This window comes from Culex quinquefasciatus, chromosome 3 (genome assembly GCF_015732765.1).
Source record: "Culex quinquefasciatus strain JHB chromosome 3, VPISU_Cqui_1.0_pri_paternal, whole genome shotgun sequence".
In the NCBI taxonomy this organism is placed as follows: Eukaryota; Metazoa; Arthropoda; class Insecta; order Diptera; family Culicidae; genus Culex; species Culex quinquefasciatus.
Window position 1 is genome coordinate 146,118,152 of NC_051863.1, and position 22,373 is coordinate 146,140,524.

At 36.1% G+C, this 22,373-nt stretch overlaps 2 protein-coding genes across 2 annotated transcripts in view; both read right to left on the bottom strand.

Moving 5' to 3' along the window:
* The window catches only part of LOC6047203 (BTB/POZ domain-containing protein kctd15), a 130,138-nt gene that overhangs the window by 8,401 nt on the left and 99,364 nt on the right, over positions 1-22,373 (bottom strand). The window lies entirely within an intron of this gene.
* LOC6047205 (carboxypeptidase N subunit 2) lies at positions 4,276-6,228 on the bottom strand. The gene is made up of 2 exons (XM_038262018.1): positions 6,108-6,228; positions 4,276-6,052 (listed from the first exon to the last, which is right to left on the bottom strand). The coding sequence occupies exons 1-2, from the start codon at positions 6,119-6,121 to the stop codon at positions 4,318-4,320; spliced, it is 1,749 nt and encodes a 582-aa protein (XP_038117946.1). The 5' UTR covers positions 6,122-6,228; the 3' UTR covers positions 4,276-4,317.

The window sequence follows — 22,373 nt, forward strand, 5'->3', positions numbered from 1 at the left end:
AACTCAATGGAGTTCTTGGATGACCCAAGACAGTCCAATACATTAGCAAAGTAGTCAACCGTACTCACTAAAGCTATGCGGGTTCGTCCCAAGGTCAAAAACCGTTGACCTCTAGCTTGTTACGGCGGTAGACTCATAGATCTTTACTCCAGGGAGTCCTTGGATGTCGCAGAGCATCCCAACACATCATCAAAGTAGTCTACAATACTCACTGAAGCTATGCGGGTATGTCTTGTAGTCAATAACCGTTGACCACTTGCTCGATAAAGCGGTGAACCGGATCTTAATTCCAGGGAGTCCTTGGATGTCCCAGAACATCCCAACACCCCAGCAAAGTAGTCCACCATACTCACTGAAGCTATGCGGGTTTGTTCCGGGTTCAAAAACCGTCGACCTCTTGCTTGTTACGGCGGTATAGTCACAGATCTTAAATCCAGGGAGTCCTTGGATGACCCAGGGCATCAAAGCATACACCAAAACTCCAGCAAAGTAGTCCACCATACTCACTGAAGCTATGCGGGTATGTTCCGGGTTCAAGAAACCGTCGACCTTTTGCTTGTTACGGCGGTATAGTCACAGATCTTAAATCCAGGGAGTCCTTGGATGACCCAGGGCATCCAAGCATACACCAACACTCCAGCAAAGTAGTCCACCATACTCACTGAAGCTATGCGGGTTTGTTCCAGGTTCAAAAACCTTCGACCTTTTGCTTGTTACGATGGTAGATTTATAGATCTTAACTCTAGAGAGTCCTTGTATGACCCAGCTCATCGCAATAAGTTCTTACAACAATGCACTGTAGCCTACCACAATGACTAATGTAGCCTGGGTAGGATCCGTAGTCAATATCTTGAAGTTTCGACTTGTTTCTTTGGTAAACCTCTTGCTCAAAATTTCCGGAAATTTCGGATGGACCAGAACATCCCAAATGTTCCAAAACTTTGCTTACATGTTTCAACATCATAACTAAATAACATGCAATTGATACATTTTGAAAACTCTCCGAAAAATTACGAATTCCCAAAGATTCTTAAATTAAGTCATAAAAAGTGAAGTGAAACACACGCAAATGGTGACTAGAAAATGGTGAAATATAGCAAATAGGCAAAAGAAAATTATTGGGGTTATATTTTAAAAAATTTTACGTGACAAGAAAATTTACGCAGGGAAGCCTTGCCTCCGGCCTGCATTTTCTTTTCAACTAGCCTAAGACAGCTTTTGTTCTTATTGTTGTACCATGACTGACTTAAAGGTCTTTCGTGAAACATTTAATAAATAAATTAAACGTCAAATAAAAAAATGACCGGACATTGAAATGTTAAATTCAAAAATTGAAATAAAAACAGTTTTTGTACTATAGCAATTCAATTTTACCAACTAAAGGTATTGTTTTTTTTTCAATATAAATCTTACACATAAAAAAAACTATTGCAATGTTCATTGATTTTGATACATTGATTGAATGGTGACAGATTTTGTGTAAAAAATGTTCTCATCAGGTTCACACATTTTTAGGTAAAATAACAAAAAAAAATCCAATCTTTCAAAATAGAATCTACTTTTCTGTGCATTGTTGCCAATTAATTTAAAACATTTGCTTGAATTTCAATCTTTTTTATTCAAAACATATATTATTTTCTGAATAAATTATTTGATGGAAATATTACATCAAAAACATAATGTTTTACACTTCGCACTTCGGTTCTAGCGATACATTTGGACAGTACAGAGTGGAAAAGGCAGAGCCAAAGAGGATTGAAAAAATATTCAAACCTCTTCGGCGGCGAAGTTACGGCAGTGGATCGCTCGACACAGTCGCTCAACAATAGCGTGTGTGCGTGTCCCATCTGCCTAATAACAGAAGAAGCCTTTGTGATTCTATAAATAGAATTGCAAGTCCGCAATAGATCTAATTCCTGGTCGCAGTGGATAGTGGCATCAAACAAAAAAAAAAAAAAATGTTTTACACTGTAAAAATCAGAAACATAAAAAAAAACTTTGCCCCAAATGAACAAAAGAAAACTCATTTCGAATTTCTTAAAGTTTTAACTGCGTTATTTTAAATGTAAAATTTATTTTTTGAAAGGGATGTGAATAAAACTTATCTTTTGTGCATTTTTTATTTTTTTTCTTTCTTTCAGAGTTATGTTATCAGAAAAAAAATCATGCAGGTAAAAATATAAAGCTATTCAAATATTTGTACAGACTTAATTTTTCCTTCTCTTGCAAAATATTGTTAGAATATCCAATTATACAAATCATAGTTGAAAAGAACTCTATTAGGTCATAAGAAATACGAAATTGTGAATTGATTATTTAGTAATAAAATAAATTGAAATATCTGTAAAGATTAAAAATGTTTAAAAAATCAGTCAAATAAACAAGGATCATTTGATTTATTGTTTGAAAAGCACGACTCGGAATTTAAGTCTTGACAAGGTTCAAGCAACGAGTCAAAACGTCCACCATTTTCAACAAATCGTTCGAAATAAGTTTATTGGCTGAGAAAGCCAAAAATCATAAACTCCTGTATACCGTCATCGTGGGTGAAATTGGGTGATACAAAAATGCGGAAATTCGTCCCAATCTCACCCTCCGAAACCCAATATCACCCTTGGTGACGGTACGAGTCAAAAACAAACATTAAAATCAGGGAGAATAAAAATATATGTTTTTGGAATTACAAAACTTTTTTATGTTACTCGTTGCAAAAGTAGATTTCTTTAGCAAATAATAATAATAATAAATTTTTAAATATAAAAAATACCAGTGCTCTGCAATCTTTTTTTTAAATATTTAACAATTCGTCGCTTGTGTGCTATATGGAGATACGTCTGCGATTTCAACCGATGTTAGCTTTCTAGGACGCAGATTAGGCTTTTAAGGAAAAAAAGTGTAATGTTTCAATAATCTAGCCTATCATTTGGAAAGGTCGCATGAAAACTTAAGATGCTGTTTTTAAGGGCTCGGGAACGAAAAGCCTATGCCTGAAGATATTTTTTCGGATTCTTCGGAAAATTTTACATAACATATCAAAAAAGGGAAAATTGTTATCAAAGGATTCCGCGATAAGATATTTTGAAAATAAAAACTGAGATAATCGATGCACCGCGCGCTAGAACAAAAAAATACGAAAACGGGAACAAATCAATTGTTTTTCACTGCGATAACTTTAAAATTTGAGCGATGACCTATACTTTTTTGGGTATTTTCGTAATTGAATGACGCAACTATTTTTCGAATCATGCTGTTTTTGTGGAGAAAAGCTGCATATATTTCCACAATGTTTAGATTTTTAAAGATTTGTTAAGTTTTTAAATAAAGATGTAAAAAGTAGTTTTTCGATAAAAATTATAAAAATCCAAACCAGATGGACTTAAATTTTAAATTTTTTTGGAGTGACCTAAAAAGTTTCAGTATTTTTACTACATTTCTTTATGTTGACACTGTTTTTATAAAACATCAAATATGACCTAAAAAGTAACAATAAAATTACGAACTCGTTTTAAAACTTCAATTGAATCAAAAAGCTTTTTATTTCAACTATGTCGACTGACGGGAATGAATATGATGACTAACATGAAAACCAATACAAAAAAAAACTTAATGTAATAAACTTGCCAAACGCCCCTGCACACAAAAAAAAACAAAAAAGAATTCTTGTCGTTTTTCAAACCGAAATTTCCCCAAGTTGGTGCTCACGTCTGTGTACACGTTGTTGGAGTTTCCAGTTTTCAGATTTCTGACCTGATGCCGCCGCTGGCAGTAAATCTCTCCCCTTTTTTCCCCCTCCTCCTTATGAGTTGACGTATGTGTACTAAGAAATGTATGTGCTCGCGGTTTCCGTACGTCTCATGCAAAAATACTCGAAATTAGGTTGCCCTCAAGTTATTTCATAATTTAATAAAATGTAGCTTTTTTTGCGGGAAAGTCGAGTCAGACTGGTATTTTTTTGGGGCGAAATTTTAAAGTTTTTTCCTCTGACATGCTTCCGGAGGGTGCCGGTGGGAAGAAGAATAAATCAAGAGCAGCAAAAGACGCAACGGAGAATGTTTATGTAATTGGTTCGAAAGGACAACGGCGACGCAACGCAAAACTGGGAGTGAAAAAAATGAGTCGGTATTAATTATAAACTCAGATAACTTGACAACAACAATACACTGAAGAAAAGGCCTTAGGATAAACTGTGAGATGTTCGATTTTTCCGTCCTTTGGACGGTTTCTCTTCCGGGTTTGTCGTTTTAACGGGGTTTCCTTTAAAATTGAGAAATCCAATGATTTTTATGTGATTTTATTGATTAAGCTTAAACCAACTCATCAAATGTCCTCCAGCTGCGTCTGCACCGACGCCGTCTCCCCACGCTTGAACAGTATCATCCGGTCGATTGCTCGCCTTGCGTTAGCATTGTGCTGCACGTACAGCATGAAGCCCACGTTGATCACCAGAATAACCGTCAAAATGAGCATGATAAACACCTGAAAACCTGCCGCGTGCGCTCCGTACTCTCCACAACCTTCGGGTTCCGCTCGCAGCGCCATCTTCCGGACCTCGTCCAGTCGTTCGCGGTTGGTGGCGTTGACCTGCCGGATCATGTCCAGCAGTTCCAGCATCAGTTTGTACTCGTACTGGGTGGAGGTCATGTTCGCTACGAGGAGGTTCAGCTGGTCGTCCTCGTCGCGGTTGAGACGGTCATCGGTGTGGGCGACGGCCGATTCGGGACGGAAGTAGATGCGCTCCTTGTCCGAGCTGGCGCAGTAGATGCCCTGGACGTTGGTCAGGTGGGACATTTCGCCGTAGGATTTGGAGGTTGAGAGGGCGATCTTGTGGCGGTTGCAGAATCTGACGAGGGTGGTGAGGTAGGAGCAGTTCCACACGTTGGAGAACAGACCGAGGTAGGTGAGGTTCGGGAAGAGTTCTGGGATGTGGTCGTAGTTGATGTCGACCAGGTTGTTGCCGTCGATGAACAGCTTCTCGAGGTTTGAGGTGGCTGTCAGGACGGTGATGTCCAGCGTGCGGAGGAAGTTGTAGGAGATGTCTAGGCGGCGGAGTTTGGTTTGTTGGGAGAAGAGTCCGTGCTCGAGGGTGTTGAGTTTGGTAGCTTCCAGGTTCAAATCGGTGAGCTTCTTCATCTTGAGGAAGGTTGTGAGGTTGAGTGGTCCGATGGCGTTGAAGGAAACGTCGAGGATTGTGAGGCCTTCGAGATTGGAGATGTTCTGGATGCTGTTCAAATTGTTGTTCGACAATGTTAGCGAGTACAGCTGAGACTTTTCAGTGTTTTCAGGGTAAACTGAAGTGATTTTGTTGAAAGATGCAAATAATTTCGTTAGTTGAGGGGGGATTTTAAGTGATTTCAACTTGTTGTTTTCCACGACCAGCGTCCTCAAAAATGGTAAATTGTTCAGGAAGTTATCACTGAGCACTTCAATCTGGTTTCCTTTGAGATCCAAATACGCAAGCATCGAACAGTTCACAAACAGGTCATCGTGCAGTACCTGCAACCGATTGTGAGCCAACGAAACGTACGTCAACAGAGTTAGCTGGGAGAACAATCGTTCGTCCAACTCGTGCAGCAAGTTGTGCGACAAATCCAGGTGATCCAGCTTCGGAGCATCAACCAGTGCCTTCTCCTTCACCTCGGAAATCCGATTGCTCGACACGTCCAACCGAACCAGCTTGTCGCACCCCTTGAAGATGAAGTTGTTCAGCACCGTCAGTCGGTTGCCAGACATGTTCAGATAGCGCAACTCCTTGGCGTGCTCGAACGTGTACTTGTTCACGTTCTCCACCTGACTCCCGGCCACGTCCAGGTTCTGCATCTCCGGGAACAGCGTGAACATGATGCGCGGCATCTCCGTCAGCTGCGAGTCGAGAAACTCGAAAAAGTACGGCCTCGGATACTCGGACCGGAACACGATCTCCTCGGCATCGTGCGTCACCGTGACGTTGCTGAACGCACAGAACCGGATCGTGTACACCCCGTTGTGGAAGTGGTTGCAGTCGTGGATTATGGCTGACGAGCGTGCCAACAGCAGGGCGAGTAGAGGGAAAAATCTGCGAAAATGTCAAAAAATGATTCCTTTTCGAAGAAAATTGACCCTCAACAAACCTCCACAGAGTCATATCCACTTTGGAACACTCAACGAAACGACATCCAAATGGCACGGTCCAGCACAAACTGAGAAGTAGGAAGTCGAGCGAGATGCGCTGAACCGACTGATTCTACTCCACTTCCTTGTACTACACTGCATCGAGGGGAATCTGCAGATGCTGTAATTTTTTTGCTTCTTATCAGCCCTGATAGCCCTTTGTTGCAAAATGATATGGTTTTGCGTGGTCAGCATCGTTGGCTTATGTAAATATTTTTTTCTACGTTCACTCTCTGTAACAACTAGTAACTATGGCTTGAATTGTGTCGCCACACGTGACGGACAGTTGGTAGTTGTTAATTTAAACAATGAATTGTTTTCAATAATGGAACCATTTTAAGCAGCTTTGTCAAGCTTTAAAAGTTCGAATCAAACTGGATTACTTTCCATATAAAACTTGAAATCGATATTGAAATAGAGCTTTCTAAACAATGAGCTTTCCCCCATTTCCCCCCTTCAAAACACTCACACACAAATCCACATCCGATCGACCTGTCATCGACATATCAATAACAGGCTCTGTGCCCGCGCCGTGTGAAAGGTAATTTTCATTAAATCTCTGGATATAATCTCGTGTGCACGTATGGGAGTGAATGTGTGCCCTACCTGCCCCCCCGGGGGCATGGTTATTTCCACCAACAGGGAAACGGAGGGCCACACATTTCCACACATCGACGCAAATCTCGCAATCGCGAAATTCGATATCAATCTAATATTTCAGCAAAAAGGCACACACTTCAAATGGAAATCGCTTTTTTTTCGACCTTCCCCTCTCTCACCCCTGCATCACCGGTGTTGTTATTCCCGGGGAAGTTATCGCGTCCGGTCTGCCAATCTCCCATTTCATCATATCATAATTTAAATAGTTTTGGAGAGATTCCACTTCCTCTTCCCACCCCCAACACATCCTCCCTTTTTGCGTGGGATTCCACATTTGGGGGGCGAATAGATTTTTAGCAGGCCGGATTTGGTTTTGGGTGCACCCAGCTAGATTTAATAGATTCCGGTGTGGGTGGCCCCGAAATGAAAACTGCAATTTAACCCCCACCCCCTACACCCCACCCCCACGTTCCACCCGGGCACAGCTCGCGAGGGTGTAAACATGTATTTGTTCACCCATGCACACCAATAAATAGTGCATGATAAATTTGTACATTTTAGATTATTTATTCAAAATATATTACGTCCGGGGGCGGAATCGATGGTGAATTATGACTGAAAAATATTCTCTACGCCGGCTCTCCGGCCTTCTCCCTGCCAACCTCAAACCACCCAAAAAAAATCGTCGTGGCGTCACGAAACATCATCCCGCCAACCTCCCAAAAAGGAAATCCAAAACCGTTTGGCATCAAACACAGCCCCTCCAAAAAAAAGCTCACTCGACACGTGGACTGCACACACGTGTGCGCCAACCCGACCAACACAGGGGCAAGATATGGGCTAGCTTTTCCACCGGGAACGTGGAAAAGCGCCTCCACTCTCTCTCTCTCTCTGAGTTTGACTCGGTGGGAATGCATTAATTTCATATTTTTATATATTTGGTAGGGTAGTTGTTGAAATTTTGGCTGTTTTATTTGTTTCAAACGATAACACATTGATTTCGATGTTTTCAAAAGATTTTTGAACCAAAAAAAAAAAAAAAGTAAAAAGTATTGCAAAATTTATTGAAATCAACATAACAATTTTATTTAACATTTTGCAATAAATGTTAAATAAAATTTAACAACATTTTTTAAATAATTGAACAATAAACATCAGTTTTGAATAAAATAGGCAATGATGGGAAAATGATTTTCAAGCCATACGTAAATTATAGACTTATTTAGAAAATTTGTAATTTCTCAAATATTGAAGATCATGCAACCTAGTCTCAACTTATAACCACTCAACTGATATTTATGTACTTTTTTGAAGCCGGATCTCACGTATCTTTTTGCCTTCCTCACCTTACTGAGGAAAGGCTATAAAATCACTCGAAAAATAAACTTATTAATTTGACTTCGTAGACCCACCTTCACGTATACATATCGACTCAGAATCATGTTCTGAGCAAATGTCTGTGTGGATGTGTGTAGGTGGGTGGACAAAAAAATTGTCACTCGATTATCTCCGGACTGAATGACAGATTTTGAACGTTTTAGTCTCATTCGAACCGTCTTGGGGTCCCATAGGTCTCTATTTAAAATCAGCAAGTTTAGCCAAGTAATTCAAAAGTTATGCTAAAAATACGATTATTTTTTTTCGCAAGAAACCCTATCATGTTATACATTTTCAGAAAGGTATTGAAAAGACCTTCCCAATGAGCTCAAAACATCGAAGATCTGACAACCTTATCAAAAGTTGTTCGCACTTAAGTTTTATTTATACACTTTTTGGAGGCCGGATCTCAGATATTTCAATGAAAATTATGTCCGGGTCCATCATGCGACCGATTGTTAGTTAGATAATCAAAAAACCTTTCAAATGAGCTTTAAACATCAAGGATCTGACAACCCTATCGAAAGTTATTAGCACTTAAGTGCTATTTATACACTTTTTGGAGGCCGGATTTCAGATATTATGATAGAAGTATTGTCTGAATCTTCCATGTGAAATATCGTTGGATAGGTTATTTATCAGACCTTGCCGATTAGCCAGAAATATTGAAGGTCTGCGAACCCTATCAAAAGAAATGAGAAATAAAGTTGATTTGTTAAACATGTCAAGGGGGAATGTTGCTATTTTTACTGAATGTATAAAGTGAATGTGAGGAAGGCACCAACCACCCAAAGGTGGATTAAGTAACGTTTTAAACATATTTTCAGATCTGTCATTCGATATAAGATCTGCCTCCCTGTCTTTAGTAATGACCACTTATGAGATGTTCATGTACAGTTTACAACAAAGCGGGAAATACTATGGCGAAAATAAAACAACAGTTTTTTTTATTCTTGTTTATTTTGAAATTTTTGGCAGAAGTACAACTGAAATGCCATAAGTTCAGTTTTATTTTCATTTGTTGCCTTCCCGAGCATGGGTAAATAACAAGGGAAATGCGTAATAATACCTTTCTCTGGTATCAATACCAAATTTTGGTATTCCTGGACCCTTTAAAATTTGTCTTAAGGATTATGCAAGAGCAAAATGTGGTATCATACCAATTTAAGGTATTGTTTTGATATTGCAAAATTGCAGAATTTGTCAATGATCGAACACCACATTTTGGTATTCTTTTGGTATTACAGTATTTTATCAAATTCCTCTGCAACTATGGGAAAATTTTGACCAATTTTGACAAAATAATTAATTTTGCGCTATAATGATGTCTCAAAGCGAATGCTTTCATTCAAAACCGGAAATTTCAAACTTGATTTTTAACATTTTTGATATACCCCCTATAGAAATGATTTGAAATTGTGGAAAATTTTCTAAGTCAGGATGGCACATTTTGGTATTATTTTGCTATTAAAGTGGTTTATCAAATTCCTCTGAAACTATGGTAAAATTTTGACCAATTTTGACAAAATAAAAAAAAAATCATGTCTCAAAGCGAATGCTTTCATTCAAAACCGGAAATTTCAAACTTTATTTTAAACATTTTTGATATACCCCCTATAGAAATGACTTGAAATTGTGGAAAATTTTCTAAGTCAGGATGGCACATTTTGGTATTTTTTGAATATTGAAAGGTTTCATCAATTTTCTCTGAAACTATGGGAAATTTGTTAAAAAATTTTACGAGTTAATTAATTTTGCGCTAAAATGACTTGAAACCAAAAAATGTTAAAGATGTTTTTAAAAATTAGTGTGATATACCCACTAATATTTTTTCAAAAACGTTGAAATATCTCTAAGTCGGGATAACCAAATTCTTTGAAAAACGAGTCAATCGACAGATTAATGAATTTTGGTGAATTTCAATTCAGTTTCATTTTAATAATACTTATTTTTCAATCTTGTTATTTTTCAGAAGCTTCAAGAATTTCAAGCACAGGCCGTTCATCAATGACAAATGCATTCGGTGTGGTGAAGAATATCACTAATAACAACATGGAATCATCAGGTGAGTTGATTTGGCATATGAATAATTTCCGTTTTTTCACTAACTGCAACTGCTGCACTAAAAATGGTATGAAAATACCAAATTTTGGTATTACTTGTTCAAATACCAGCGACCATAATGTGCTCTTGGTTGCCCAGTAATAGATGGTAAAATACCATGAAATCATACCAAAATCATGTATGTGGAAGACCACAGGAATACCAAAATCTGATTTTCCAAGGGCGCGGGAATACCTAAAAATTAAACCATGGCAAAACCAAGTTTTGGTATTCAAGCAATGTTAAAAAATCCAGAAGACCTCAACTTGGTATTGAAATGGTTTTATTTTGAGGTATTATTTTACCCTTGGAATAACATGGTTTGGTATTGTTGTGCCCTTACACATACAAGATTTTGGTATGATTTCATGGTATTTTACCATCTATTACTGGGCAACCAAGGGCACATTTTGGTCGCTGTTATTTGCCCAAGTAATACCAAAATTTGGTATTCCCGTGTTATTTACCCCTGCTCGGGTTCCTCAACCCAACTGCCTAGGATGAAAAATTTAATGAAATTTGAACCTGATTTGAAATTGGAACTTATTTTTAGGATAATTATTCAATTAAGGGTGGTACCAATTTTATTTAAAGTTTTTTTCACCCCCCTCTTCAAAGTTGGCGTGAAAATTATGTTTTCATAAACTTGAAATTTTCAAGGAAATTTTAATTTCATTCAGCTGAAATCAATTTAAAATGTATTCCCCTGTGTTGAGAATCATTTTTAGCATGTTTTGGTTGATTTAAAAATGTTTTGAATTTTTGAAAATTTTCAATGTTTAGTAATGCAAAGGAGCAATTCTCTACCAAAACCGGAAATAAATGTTATTTGTATTTTTTTATTTGGCTCAAACTTTATGGGGCCTTCCCTATGACCAAAGAAGCTATTTTGTGTCATTGATCAACCCATACAAGTCTCCATACAATTTTGGCAGCAGTCCATACAAAAATGGTACGTAAATTTTCGAATAACTGTAACTGTTGAACGAATTTTCTGATCAATTTGGAGACTTCGGCAAAGTTGTAGGTATTATTTTTAAATAACATTTTTTCACAAAAACTCAATTTCCCAAAATACGTATTTTTTGATTTTCGAGACTTTTTGATATGTTTTAGGGGACAAAAACTTTTGAGCCATAGAGAAACATGGTCAAAAAAAATTTTAAGGTAAAATTAAATTTTCAATCCAAAAGTACGTACAGATTTTTTAATAAAAGGCTTTGTTTACAAGATATAGCCACCGAAAGTTTAATTTTAGCAAAATATTTGAAGTTTTTCGATTTTTAATAATAGTGACCATGAGTGACCATTTCTAAGAATTTTTTTTTTGAAAAGTTCAGAAAATTTACTATAAAATTGTCCAAGTTGCTGAGAAATAGCGGCTTAAACAATAAGTGTAAGTAACACGAAAATTGATGTTTTCTAAGTCTCACCCAAATAGCCCACCATTTTCTAATGTCGATATCTCAGCAACTAATGGTCCGATTTTCAATGTTAAAACATGAAACATTGGTGAAATTTTCCGATCTTTTCGAAAAAAAGTATTTTGAATTTTGTTAAATCATGACTAACATTTTGAAAGGGCCAAATATTGAATATTACGCCCATTTAAAATGTTAGTCTTTATTTTTTTTATGAATGAAGACTTGTATGGGTGAACGAATGACACAAAATAGCTTCTTTGGTCATAGGTAAGTTTGAGTCAAATAAAAAAATACAAAAAATAAAAATGGTTTAAATCGGCCGATTTCGTAGAGAGTTGCTCAAAGTTTTTTTTCGCAAAAATATTACATTTTTTTGCAAACTAATGATTGCAAAACAACTAAACTTGTGTAAAATGCATTTTAAAACACTTTTTGCATTAAAATGTTTAGACTATGGCTTGTTATTTAACCCCCCCCCCCCCTTCCATCGACCCTAGCCAGTGCCGAGGAAAAAAATTGAAAAATATTTGCATCGGCCTAGCATGAATTACAAAAGTTTTTCGGTTCTTTGTGTGTGTCATTGAAAACTAAATATTTTGTTTTATTAAATAAAAAATTGGAATAAATACGAATAGAAAAGTATGGAATAATACAAAACTTGGTAAAGCCGCGTTTAAAGAATCGTTAAAAAACAGTTTCCATCAAATGATGAAAACGTTAAAAATTTAGTTGAAAAACTACGAAAATGCTGTTACTATGATTATAATTACACTCTCAAAGCTTCATAATATGTTTGATGAAAATGAGTTCAAATCGGAAACAGACTACATTTTCAATCAATTCTCGTAATTTTGACACGGATTTTAAAAGAAACTTAAAATTTATAGGCATTTTCATGAGTACAAATGTCCAGGTAATTATAGAAAATTAATTAATCATGATTCTAAATTGATTTTGATTGATGTTTTCATGAAATTAAAACATTTATAATGATTTGCCTGTTTTAATTTTTTGAAGTGTGTTAATGTTCGAACAACTGTATCTTGAGAATTTCTGATCAATTGGGTGTCTTCAAAAGTTGTAGGTTACGATTAAGACTTTAAAATAGAAAAGAAACGGATTTTTTTATTAGTCTTAATATCACTAAAAGTAAAATATAACAACCGATTTTTTTAAATGAATTTTTAGGGACTAAACGACTTGCGCAAGAGTTTAGGATATTTCAAAATCTGGCACAGTAGAAATAATTTGTCAAAATATGAGATATTTGGAAAAAACTGGAAAATTTTGACCAGAACTGCAAATATATTTTTTACATTTAAAACAAATTACAATCAAAAATGACTTGACCCATTTTCGATAGAAGGCACCGTAATTTCCCTGGGAACCACAGTGAGGTACTCCTCGATATTAGCCCCTGAAAAGTGCTAAAAAGTGCAAAAATGCCTCACGGCAAAAAAAAAGAGGTGGTCCTCATAAATTATTTTTTTGAGAACTAATTTGTTCTTCACCATAAACAAAACTACAAAACAAAACTAGAAAAGACAAATAAAATCACAATGTAAAATATATTCGTACATTGAAAATCGAACGAATAGTTTTTAAGATATCTTAAGTTGAGGGATGACGCAGAGAAAAACTCATTTTTCAAAATATGAAGGCTTCATGATGCTGTATCTTAGTCCGCAGTCCGATCAATAAATTCAAAACAAAAATTGATAATTTTTTTTTCAGCTTTTTAAATATATATCAATAAATACTTGAAACGAAAATGTGTTGTTGTAAAGTTCTGAGTCCCCAACAGCAACCTTCACCCTACAATATTTGGACATGTTTTCCCTTGCTAGATTTTCCACCCACTCCACAACCCCGCACCTCACGTTGCACAAACATTCCCAGATTTATAATTTATATTTGGTCCACTCTACGTTTCTTCATCATCTTTTTTTTTGTTTGAACTCGTTGCACTCGCTCACCCGGTTTTTCGCTCTGGCAAACAAATTTCGACCAGGAAATGGTACCGCGAAGCGTGTGCAAATAAAACATTCAAAATATGTGAATTCATAAATATTAGAATTTGATTACGGTTCGATTTGCAGCAAAGTTTTGGCGTTTTTTTTTTTTACATCCTGGCGCGAGAAAAAATAGCAGAGATATTGGCTGCGCCTCACCCTCCAAAGGGGTGGGATTTGGTCAAGTTATGGAGTGAGCCAGATTTGGGAAGGTGGTGGTGCTGGAAAATAGCCGGCTTAAGGCGCGAGAAAAGAAAAGTCAGAATCAAACTTTTGAAGAGCGTGCCTTTTTTCCGTTTTGTTATTGTTGAGATTTTTTTTTGCTTTGCTGGTGGGTTTCTTATCAGCCTCTGTGATACTAATCCGACAAATAATAATATAAATCGGACCAGGGGCTATTTGCGAATAAGGCACAAGGACGCTTTTCTTTTGCGCGCTCCGTTGCTTCGATTTAGCGGATCAAGCCGAATTAGGTGTGGTTTCTAAGAAAATAGAAGCAGCTTTTTTCGAAAACTAGAAAAATAACTTGCCAAGATTAGAATTAAAAAAAAAACTTTTATTTTTGAAGATATTTTCTCTTTTTCAATATTTTTATTTCAGCTCATTTTTCGAGTTTTTTAAAGTCACGTTAATAAAATTAACAACAAAACTTTTCGAGAGTATTGACCTTGGAATACAAAAAGGTTAAAAACTAAATAATCTTTAGCTTTTATTTGGTACACAATTTTAATCCTGAACATAAAATTTTTAAAAATTATTGTAATCTGCGGTACATAAAAATGCAAAATTGTAATCCTTCGCAAGCGTGCAAAATCCACGTCCCAAGAAGTACTCAAGGGCTCATCCAAAATCCAATATGCTACTACTGCTTCAAAAACAAGAACATCGACCGTTGGTTGCCTGCCCTGAGGGAGAACCTTCCCGGGTCTTCGGTCTCAACCTGCGTCAAGCATCCCCGATTCGCGGCAGGGCAAATTCATTGCTCCGAGAACACGAACACACAACCAGATCCATCCTCTGAAGACCGGAGAACCGGAGGGCCCCCGGGGGCCACTCCGACGGAGACCGCGCGTAGTTTGTCGGCTGATGAAGAATATTTCCGAAACGCTCCCGGAGGCCACGCATCGTCCCCCCCTCCGGGAGGACGCTTTTCGGAGATTGTGAGTGAAGCTCGAGATAGATGGAGAGGAAGTCTGATTGTCTTGTTTTACATAATATGCTGAGATGCTGAGGCCACGCGGGACCGTACTAGTTCACAGCGCACTCGTCGCGTTGTGCTCGGTGCCTCATCATCTCGAGTCACTCAGGGGGAGGAAACTGACCAGGGATGCCACTTGGTTTTTTAAAATGTCTGTAAAAAAGTCTGTGTATGTCTGTGCATTTGTCTAAAATTCAAATATATCAAATCACGGTCATTGAAATCCATCAAAAATTGCGTTTTTATGCATTTGAAGTGTGTGAAACACAGACAAATCTGTGTATCTGGCATCCCTGAAACTGACTGAGGTTGTTCGGGGAAAAAACGGCCAGCAGACCGACAGTGGCCGGTCAACTTTTGTGAAAATGGAACCGTTTCCGTACTGAATTTTGAGGTGAAACTTTTTCGTTTGTAATAATTAATAATGATACATAAATAAAAATAACTTTGATAGCAGACCAATTATCTTCGTTATTCACAAATCGCATGCTTTTTTCCTATATCAATTTTAGCCATTTTGCGTAATTAGTCTCCATACAAATGAGCTGGTCATACAGAATGGAGATGTTACCATTCGATAATTTGTATCTTGAGAAAGTATTTTTGATCGATTTGGTATCTTCGGCAAAGTAATATGTAGGGTTAGCACTTTTCCGAAAAAGAGGTATCACGGAATATTACAGTTTTTTATTTCACTTTTTTCCACTAAAAGTTCATTTGTAAGATCTGATAATGAATATGATTTTTTGATAAAATGAAATGTCAAATAAAATTCGCTATCGAAAATAACATAATCATTTCTTTATTTTATTTTTTTTATTTTATTGATGGATTGCGTTTTTAGCTTCAAGGCATTTTTTGAAGAATATTTAGTTAACATGTTCAAATAAATCAATATTAAAAAAATAAATGGAAAGAAGCCCCCCTAAATGTTTCAAAATAATCACCAAAAAGCTGAGAAATTTTAATATTTTTTTTCTTTTATAACATTGCTGGTCGAACTGCTGGTTACTGAGATACAGCTTCTAGAAGTTAAAATATTTTTGAAAAGAAGTTTTTCTACATCTCCACATCTTAGAATTATTGGATCGATTTCCAATGTTACTCTGGTAAGATTTTCCTCATATTTTTTTAAATCACACCTTATGCTGCATAAGAATTAACACACATTTTATTTTGTTATCAAACGTTTAAGTTGTATTCTTTAATAATAAAATTTGCTCCAATAGTTTCCATGTTACTGACATTGGAAAAAACGTGGTTATTTTAAAATAAAAATGTATTCCAATTGAACGAGCAATGGTTACAACGTTTCAATGAAAAAGGGTTTTTAGATTATTCAACTGTCCGGTTGTTTGCAATTATTAGTTTGCAAAATAATTAATTATAGGCGAACTTTTTTTTGCGAAAAAGAAGAAGCTTCTCAGCTACTTAAACCAGTCCAAAGCAATTTTGTCTGATTATTTATAAAAGTTTCTGCTAGTTTTTCATTTTCTCAAACATCAACAATTTTTTTAAATATTTAGTTTTCCAAAAGTAATAATTTTTAAATAGCTTTCAACTCCTAGCCAATTTTTTTTTCAATTATTGTAGGAAGGAAAAAGTTTGTTTTGCCTTACAAAAATTGTGTGTGTGTGTGTGTGTGGTCCAATCCAATACCCGCTAACCGGTAGCGAAATTATGGGAAAGTATAATTTGTATCAGACTGTGTACATGCCGAATGCTGATACAGCTTATCTCAATCCCGGGTATTAGGTGGTGATAGCCCTCGCGCTGCTTCCAACGACCCATTTCAGAATGACAGAGCTCCTTGCGGTCCAATTCCGAGGTCGCTGGGCATTGTTCGGCCCCGCCTAAACATAGAAGCAAGCATCTGAAGGAAACTCGATCTATATTTAGACTTCCAATCCCCTCAGGCATATCAGGGATCAGCGCGTATTTAATATTATAAGAAGAAGAGAGATAACATGTTTCAACACTACGGATCAATTCACTGCTAGAGTGTAAACCTTCTGATGACCGACTGCTTAGCGTCCCAGACCACCACCAATTCAAAGGTGTGAGTTCGAATCCCACCTGATTCATTTTAGTTTTTATTCATATTCAAATTCCTGATTCCAAATTTCAAAGGTACCGACCGGGATTTGATCCCTGAACCTTCTGCTTGGGAAACAGAAGCCGTAACCATTAAGCCACGGAGCCGGTTGAAAGGGACGTGGTTCTCTGTATGGCTTTTTGCGAGATGAGAGCAGAGGACAACAATCATCTCAACGTTTCCACTTTACCCGGGCTAACGACCGGCAGTTCCAGTTCACGATGATTTCCCTTCATATGTTAAAAACCACTTATGATTTTGGCACATATTCCGTTTGTCAACGTTTCCTGTCATTACTGGCGGGAAAAATCTACGTGGAATCAGCTGTGCAGACCTCATGTGTGACAGGAATGCAGGTTGAGCGACTCCCACGGGCTTGTTTTGCCTTACAAAAATTGTGTGTGAAAATTCAAAAAAAATGTCTATTGAAGGATTTGTATGATCGATTTGATGTATTTGGCAAAGTTGTAGGTATGGATAAGAACTACACCGATAAAAAACGATACTCGGAATTATTAAATAATCACTTATTTCTTTAAAAAAATATTAACGAAAAACACTTTTTATTTATTTTATTATATGTTTTAACGGACAAAAAATTATGTATCTTTCTCTACTCAACTTTGCCTCTAGAACAGGGCTGATCAAAGTATGGCAAATTTTATGGGAAATTGGACTAGCTTTCTGGTAAAAATATTTTCGAAACTGAATAATCAAGTCTGTCATATATGAATTGCCAAAAACCACCGAAAAACCTATTTTTCCAACATTTTTATTATTAAAACCGCTGTAACTTCACAAGGATTGGTCAACATGGAGACTTTTATGTAAAATTGTCTGAAGAATCGATTCCTGTATTCAGTTTTTTTTAATTTTGACATCTAGATTTCAGTAAATTTTTGTATTTTTTTAGGAGGGTTGCTCCATCCTGCATTTTTCATGAGTCTTTTTGTAACATCTTAAGCTATTTTCACAAATATTTTGAACGAAAAAAAACGTAGGCTAACCATCAAATTTGAAAAATTGCCCCTCGATTTCTCGGGCTAACTTTGAAGGGAACACCAAAACTTTAAATAATATTTGTACCAGCCTAAAACTTGCTTAAATATCTTCAAAACAAAGCACGTCCTGATCCTCTTATTCATCAAAACAAGAATCATTTAAATAAGTGATATAAAGATTTTTTTTTGCTTTCCCTAATTCGATTGTTGTTAAATATCGTTGATTAATTAAAATAAATTTTAAAAAATTTAAAAATAACAAAATTCTATAAAAAAAAACAACTATTGATTGATGTTCTTTAAAATCTTTTTGGAATTTTGTGGGATTAAGGAACTAACTGCATTTTGTTAAATATTCTAAGGATCAATATCTTTGAAAAAAAGTTGTAGAACTGATATGAAATGCTTTTTAACTAGTAAACTGCTTTTAAAACGCTTGTTAATTTTTTTTAAATGCTTGAATTAAAAAAAATAAAGCTTGAGTGTTCTGAGTAGCGATATAGGGAATGAATACTTAAAATTTGGCAGCATTTCACAGTATTCACGGTAAGAGTAAATTTTGTAAAAAAAATCATGAAACATTTTTGGAAATGATTCATAGAACGTTCGACCTTGATTGAAGCAGGGATTATAGCAAAATGAATTACAATATTATTTTTTTTTAAATTGGAGGAATAGTTGTTATTTTTGAAAAATCCTTAAGCAACGATTTATTATTAAAGTTGCACATTATTTAAAAATAAAATTACGCGCTTTTACAAGGTTTGTGACGCCCTTCTATAAAAAATAAAAAATAAAAAATAAAAATCAATTAATATAGAAGTGCATTCAACTAAATGCCATTTAATTCTCATTAGTTTTGTGAAATCACGATTGTATTCAGTCAAAAATAATGTATTGTGTAAATGTTTTCGTTGCTTTTTTTATTTTATGATTCAGATAAAATTGAACCAATTGATTGGAAGGTTTTGGTACAAAACTATTTTTTTTCTTTTCTAAATTTTAAATGCCAAAATTGTGCTGAAAATACCTAAAACTTCAAAAAAAATTATTCCGATAGTTGATTTATTTTCAGTTTTATGGATTGATCTTTTTTTTCAATTGTTTACATTTTTTCTCATTTGCCCGCAAGCTCATGTGGGCTTCATATTTGGCCCAGCATTCAAAAACTTTGAGCACAGGCAAAAGCAGGGCTTTTGACGGGTTTGCAAACTAATAGTTATTACAAAGATTAACTTCAATTATTTTTTTCTCATCTTTATGTGCGTATTGCAATCATTCTCTTAAAAGTAAAAAAAAAAACATATTTTTATTGCGGCCAAATAAATAATATCAGTATAATTTGTTCCTTACTGGTTATTGAAATTTTCCAAACCATTTTGCAAAACTATAGTTCAGGTTCACCAACCTCCCCCCACTCGACGGTACCTTGATTTTAAGCTTCCTTGCTCGGGGCTGCATCAGACCGGGCTGGAAATTTGTATAGGCTCTCCAACGGCAGCAGCAGCACCTTCTCTATGTCAAGGAAGGACAGGCCCAGTGGAAGACGGGACCGCGGGAGAGGACTTTTTCGCCCCAGGACGCAAACTGAAGTAGAGTGAGTTCGGCCGTGCCGGAGCCGGGGCCCACTAGTGGGTAAGGAAAGACAGGCATCAGCTGGACTCGAGATACGAATCTACCCCGAAACGCCGGGGACCGCGCGTACTTTACCCAGCTTGGCCGCCGGCAGTGTAACGAGAGCAACGGCGACGGCAGTACGGTTGATGAGGACAACGATAGCCCGGGCGCCCAGAACCGAGCTCTGGGTTGCAATCCCGCGCTGATGCCGATCTTGGGCAGAGAGAGAGAGAGAGTGCGTCTTGTGAATGGTTTTATATGCGACAGTGCTGGCCCGGAGGCAACCAGCGCGCTACAACAGCCTGGAAAGTCGACTTGGTCGGCTTGATTGACTCAAATAGTCGGTCAATAATCAAGATTAGATTTTGCGAGCCGCGATGTGCGATGCGATGCGATGGATGGCTTGGTTAAAGTTTATTGACATCCGGAGAGTGTTGATTCGGTATGTTTATGTTGAAAAAGGCGGCTTGTTAGAATTTTAAAATACAAGTTTTTTTTTTATTTTAAACAGAAAAAAATAGTGTGTCAAATTTTGTTTTATGCTTCTATGTGAAGAATTCAGTTTTTATCAACATAATCATGAATTTATGACAGTTTCCAAAAGTTGAGATACATTGTTTGCCAAAAATAGAACATTTTCAACATTTTTATAACTTTGTAGGTTTATTTTTTAAATTATAACAATGTTTTACAAACTTGTAGAACAGACAGAAACACAAATTTTGATATATATCTGTACATTAAGAGTTCTTTTTGTTTTTTTCACGAGCATTCAGAATTTTGCAAAATTTTGTCCATTTTTGATCAGTTTTTCGAAATTTAAACCCCTAACACTCAATCTTGTGCTTTCGAAAGTTTTTTTTTCAAAAAGTTCAGCTAGTTTTAAACAAGAATGACCTTTTGAACGATTATTGTGGCTTGTGCACTGCTTGTATGTGGGTATTTTTCTAAAATAAAAAAAAAAAAACTAACCAGATACTGTCGCTTATCACGAAATTATTTTATAACAAAAATCTGATTCTAACAATGCACGAGTCACAACAATCGTCCCGATAGTCATTCTTTTGCAAAATTTGCTGAAATTTTTGTAAGAAAATTCTTTCAAAAACACACGATTGTGTGGTCAAAATCATCACTTTTTCAAAAACCGTCCGCCGTCACGAGATATCGAAAAATGGACCTCGGTTTCGTGATCAGGAACTAAAAGTACCGTAAACTGGGGTGACTTTGATAGCCCGGGGTGACATTGATAGAAATTTGATTTGTCCACTTATTTTGATACATCCAATGTAACAGTCACATTTTCGCATATATGTTTGATAATAAGCTATCCCTTAATGCTTACATACTCAAAATTCTCAAAAATGTTTGGATATTAATTTGACGGGCATTTGAAAAACCTATCAAAGTCACCCCGGGCTATCAAAGTCACCCCAGTTTACGGTACCCATTAGAGTTTCACGAAAATCGAAGAGAGATCGGGAAACTTTTTCCGACTTCTTGTGAGTAGGTGGAGAATTACCCTTGTATATTTTTTTTACAAAATACCATATATTTTTTCAAAAATGCTCAAATTTTCCAAATTTTGCAATTTGGGTATCAAACAAAGCGAAATTTTGTATGCTTTTTCGCTTTATAAGAGTTTATTTGAAAATACTATTTTTTACAAAATCACGTTTTTTAAATACTCAAGCTTTTAAAACATGCAATATGGGTATCGACATTTTTTTATTAATCAATCAGTTCTCACTATACCAGATTTTTTTTGGTTTAAATCAAGGATTTCCAGTTAATGACTCAAATTACTTAGTCAAAACGAGTAATGACTTAATTAGTTTTAAATTGAATAAAAAAATATTTATTGATATTAACTAAATTTAAGTATTTCTTATAATGGCTCAAAACAAAGCATATCAATGAAATTATATAAAATTGATTATCCAATAGCTCTTTCAAACAAAAAATGTAAATTAAAAAATAACATTGGAAATCAAAAGAAGTATCGAAAGTGCAAATACATAAACTAAATTTATTTTTGATCGAGGTTTCAAATAGTTTATTTAAGTTGAAAAATAGTTTATTTTTCAAAAATGAAAAAAATGGTAAAAGATATTTTGGGAATTAAATTTTTAGTGATAAAAAGCCCAATTAGAAAAATCAAAATTGTTCCCCTTGTACCTTTTAGAAGAAACGTATTGGGGTAGTTCTCTACCAACTCACACGAAATCGGGAAAAGTTGCCCCGACCCCTCTTCGATTTGCGTGAAACTTTGTCCTAAGGGGTAAGTTTTGTCCCTGATCACGAAACCGAGGTCCGTTTTTTTGATATCTCATGACGGAGGGGCGGTACGACCCCTTCCATTTTTGAACATGCGAAAAAAGACGTGTTTTTCAATAATTTGCAGCCTGAAACGGTGATGAGTTCAATTTGTTGGGTGGTGACGCGCGGTCAATTATGTGGCATTGTGTGTGAAAAGAAAAGAATTTTATTTCGTGTTTCATCCTGATTGGCTTGCTCAAGTCCTTCCTACATCATCGTTGATCGGGAGGCACGACGTCGTGTGAATTGTTGCATTAAAATAAGTTTAAGTATTACTGTAAATGACTGTAAAAAAGTCCTTCCTATATCATCGATGTCGTCTGGGTAATCGTGATGAAAAATTACATTTATTCAGTATTTAAATACCTGTGCGCGAGTGTTTTGGTGTGCTAATTAGAAAGACCTTCCCATAGCATCGTTGCTCGGAAGGCTCGCCGACGGGTTTGTTATGAAAGTCCTCCCCATAGCATCGTAGCTCGG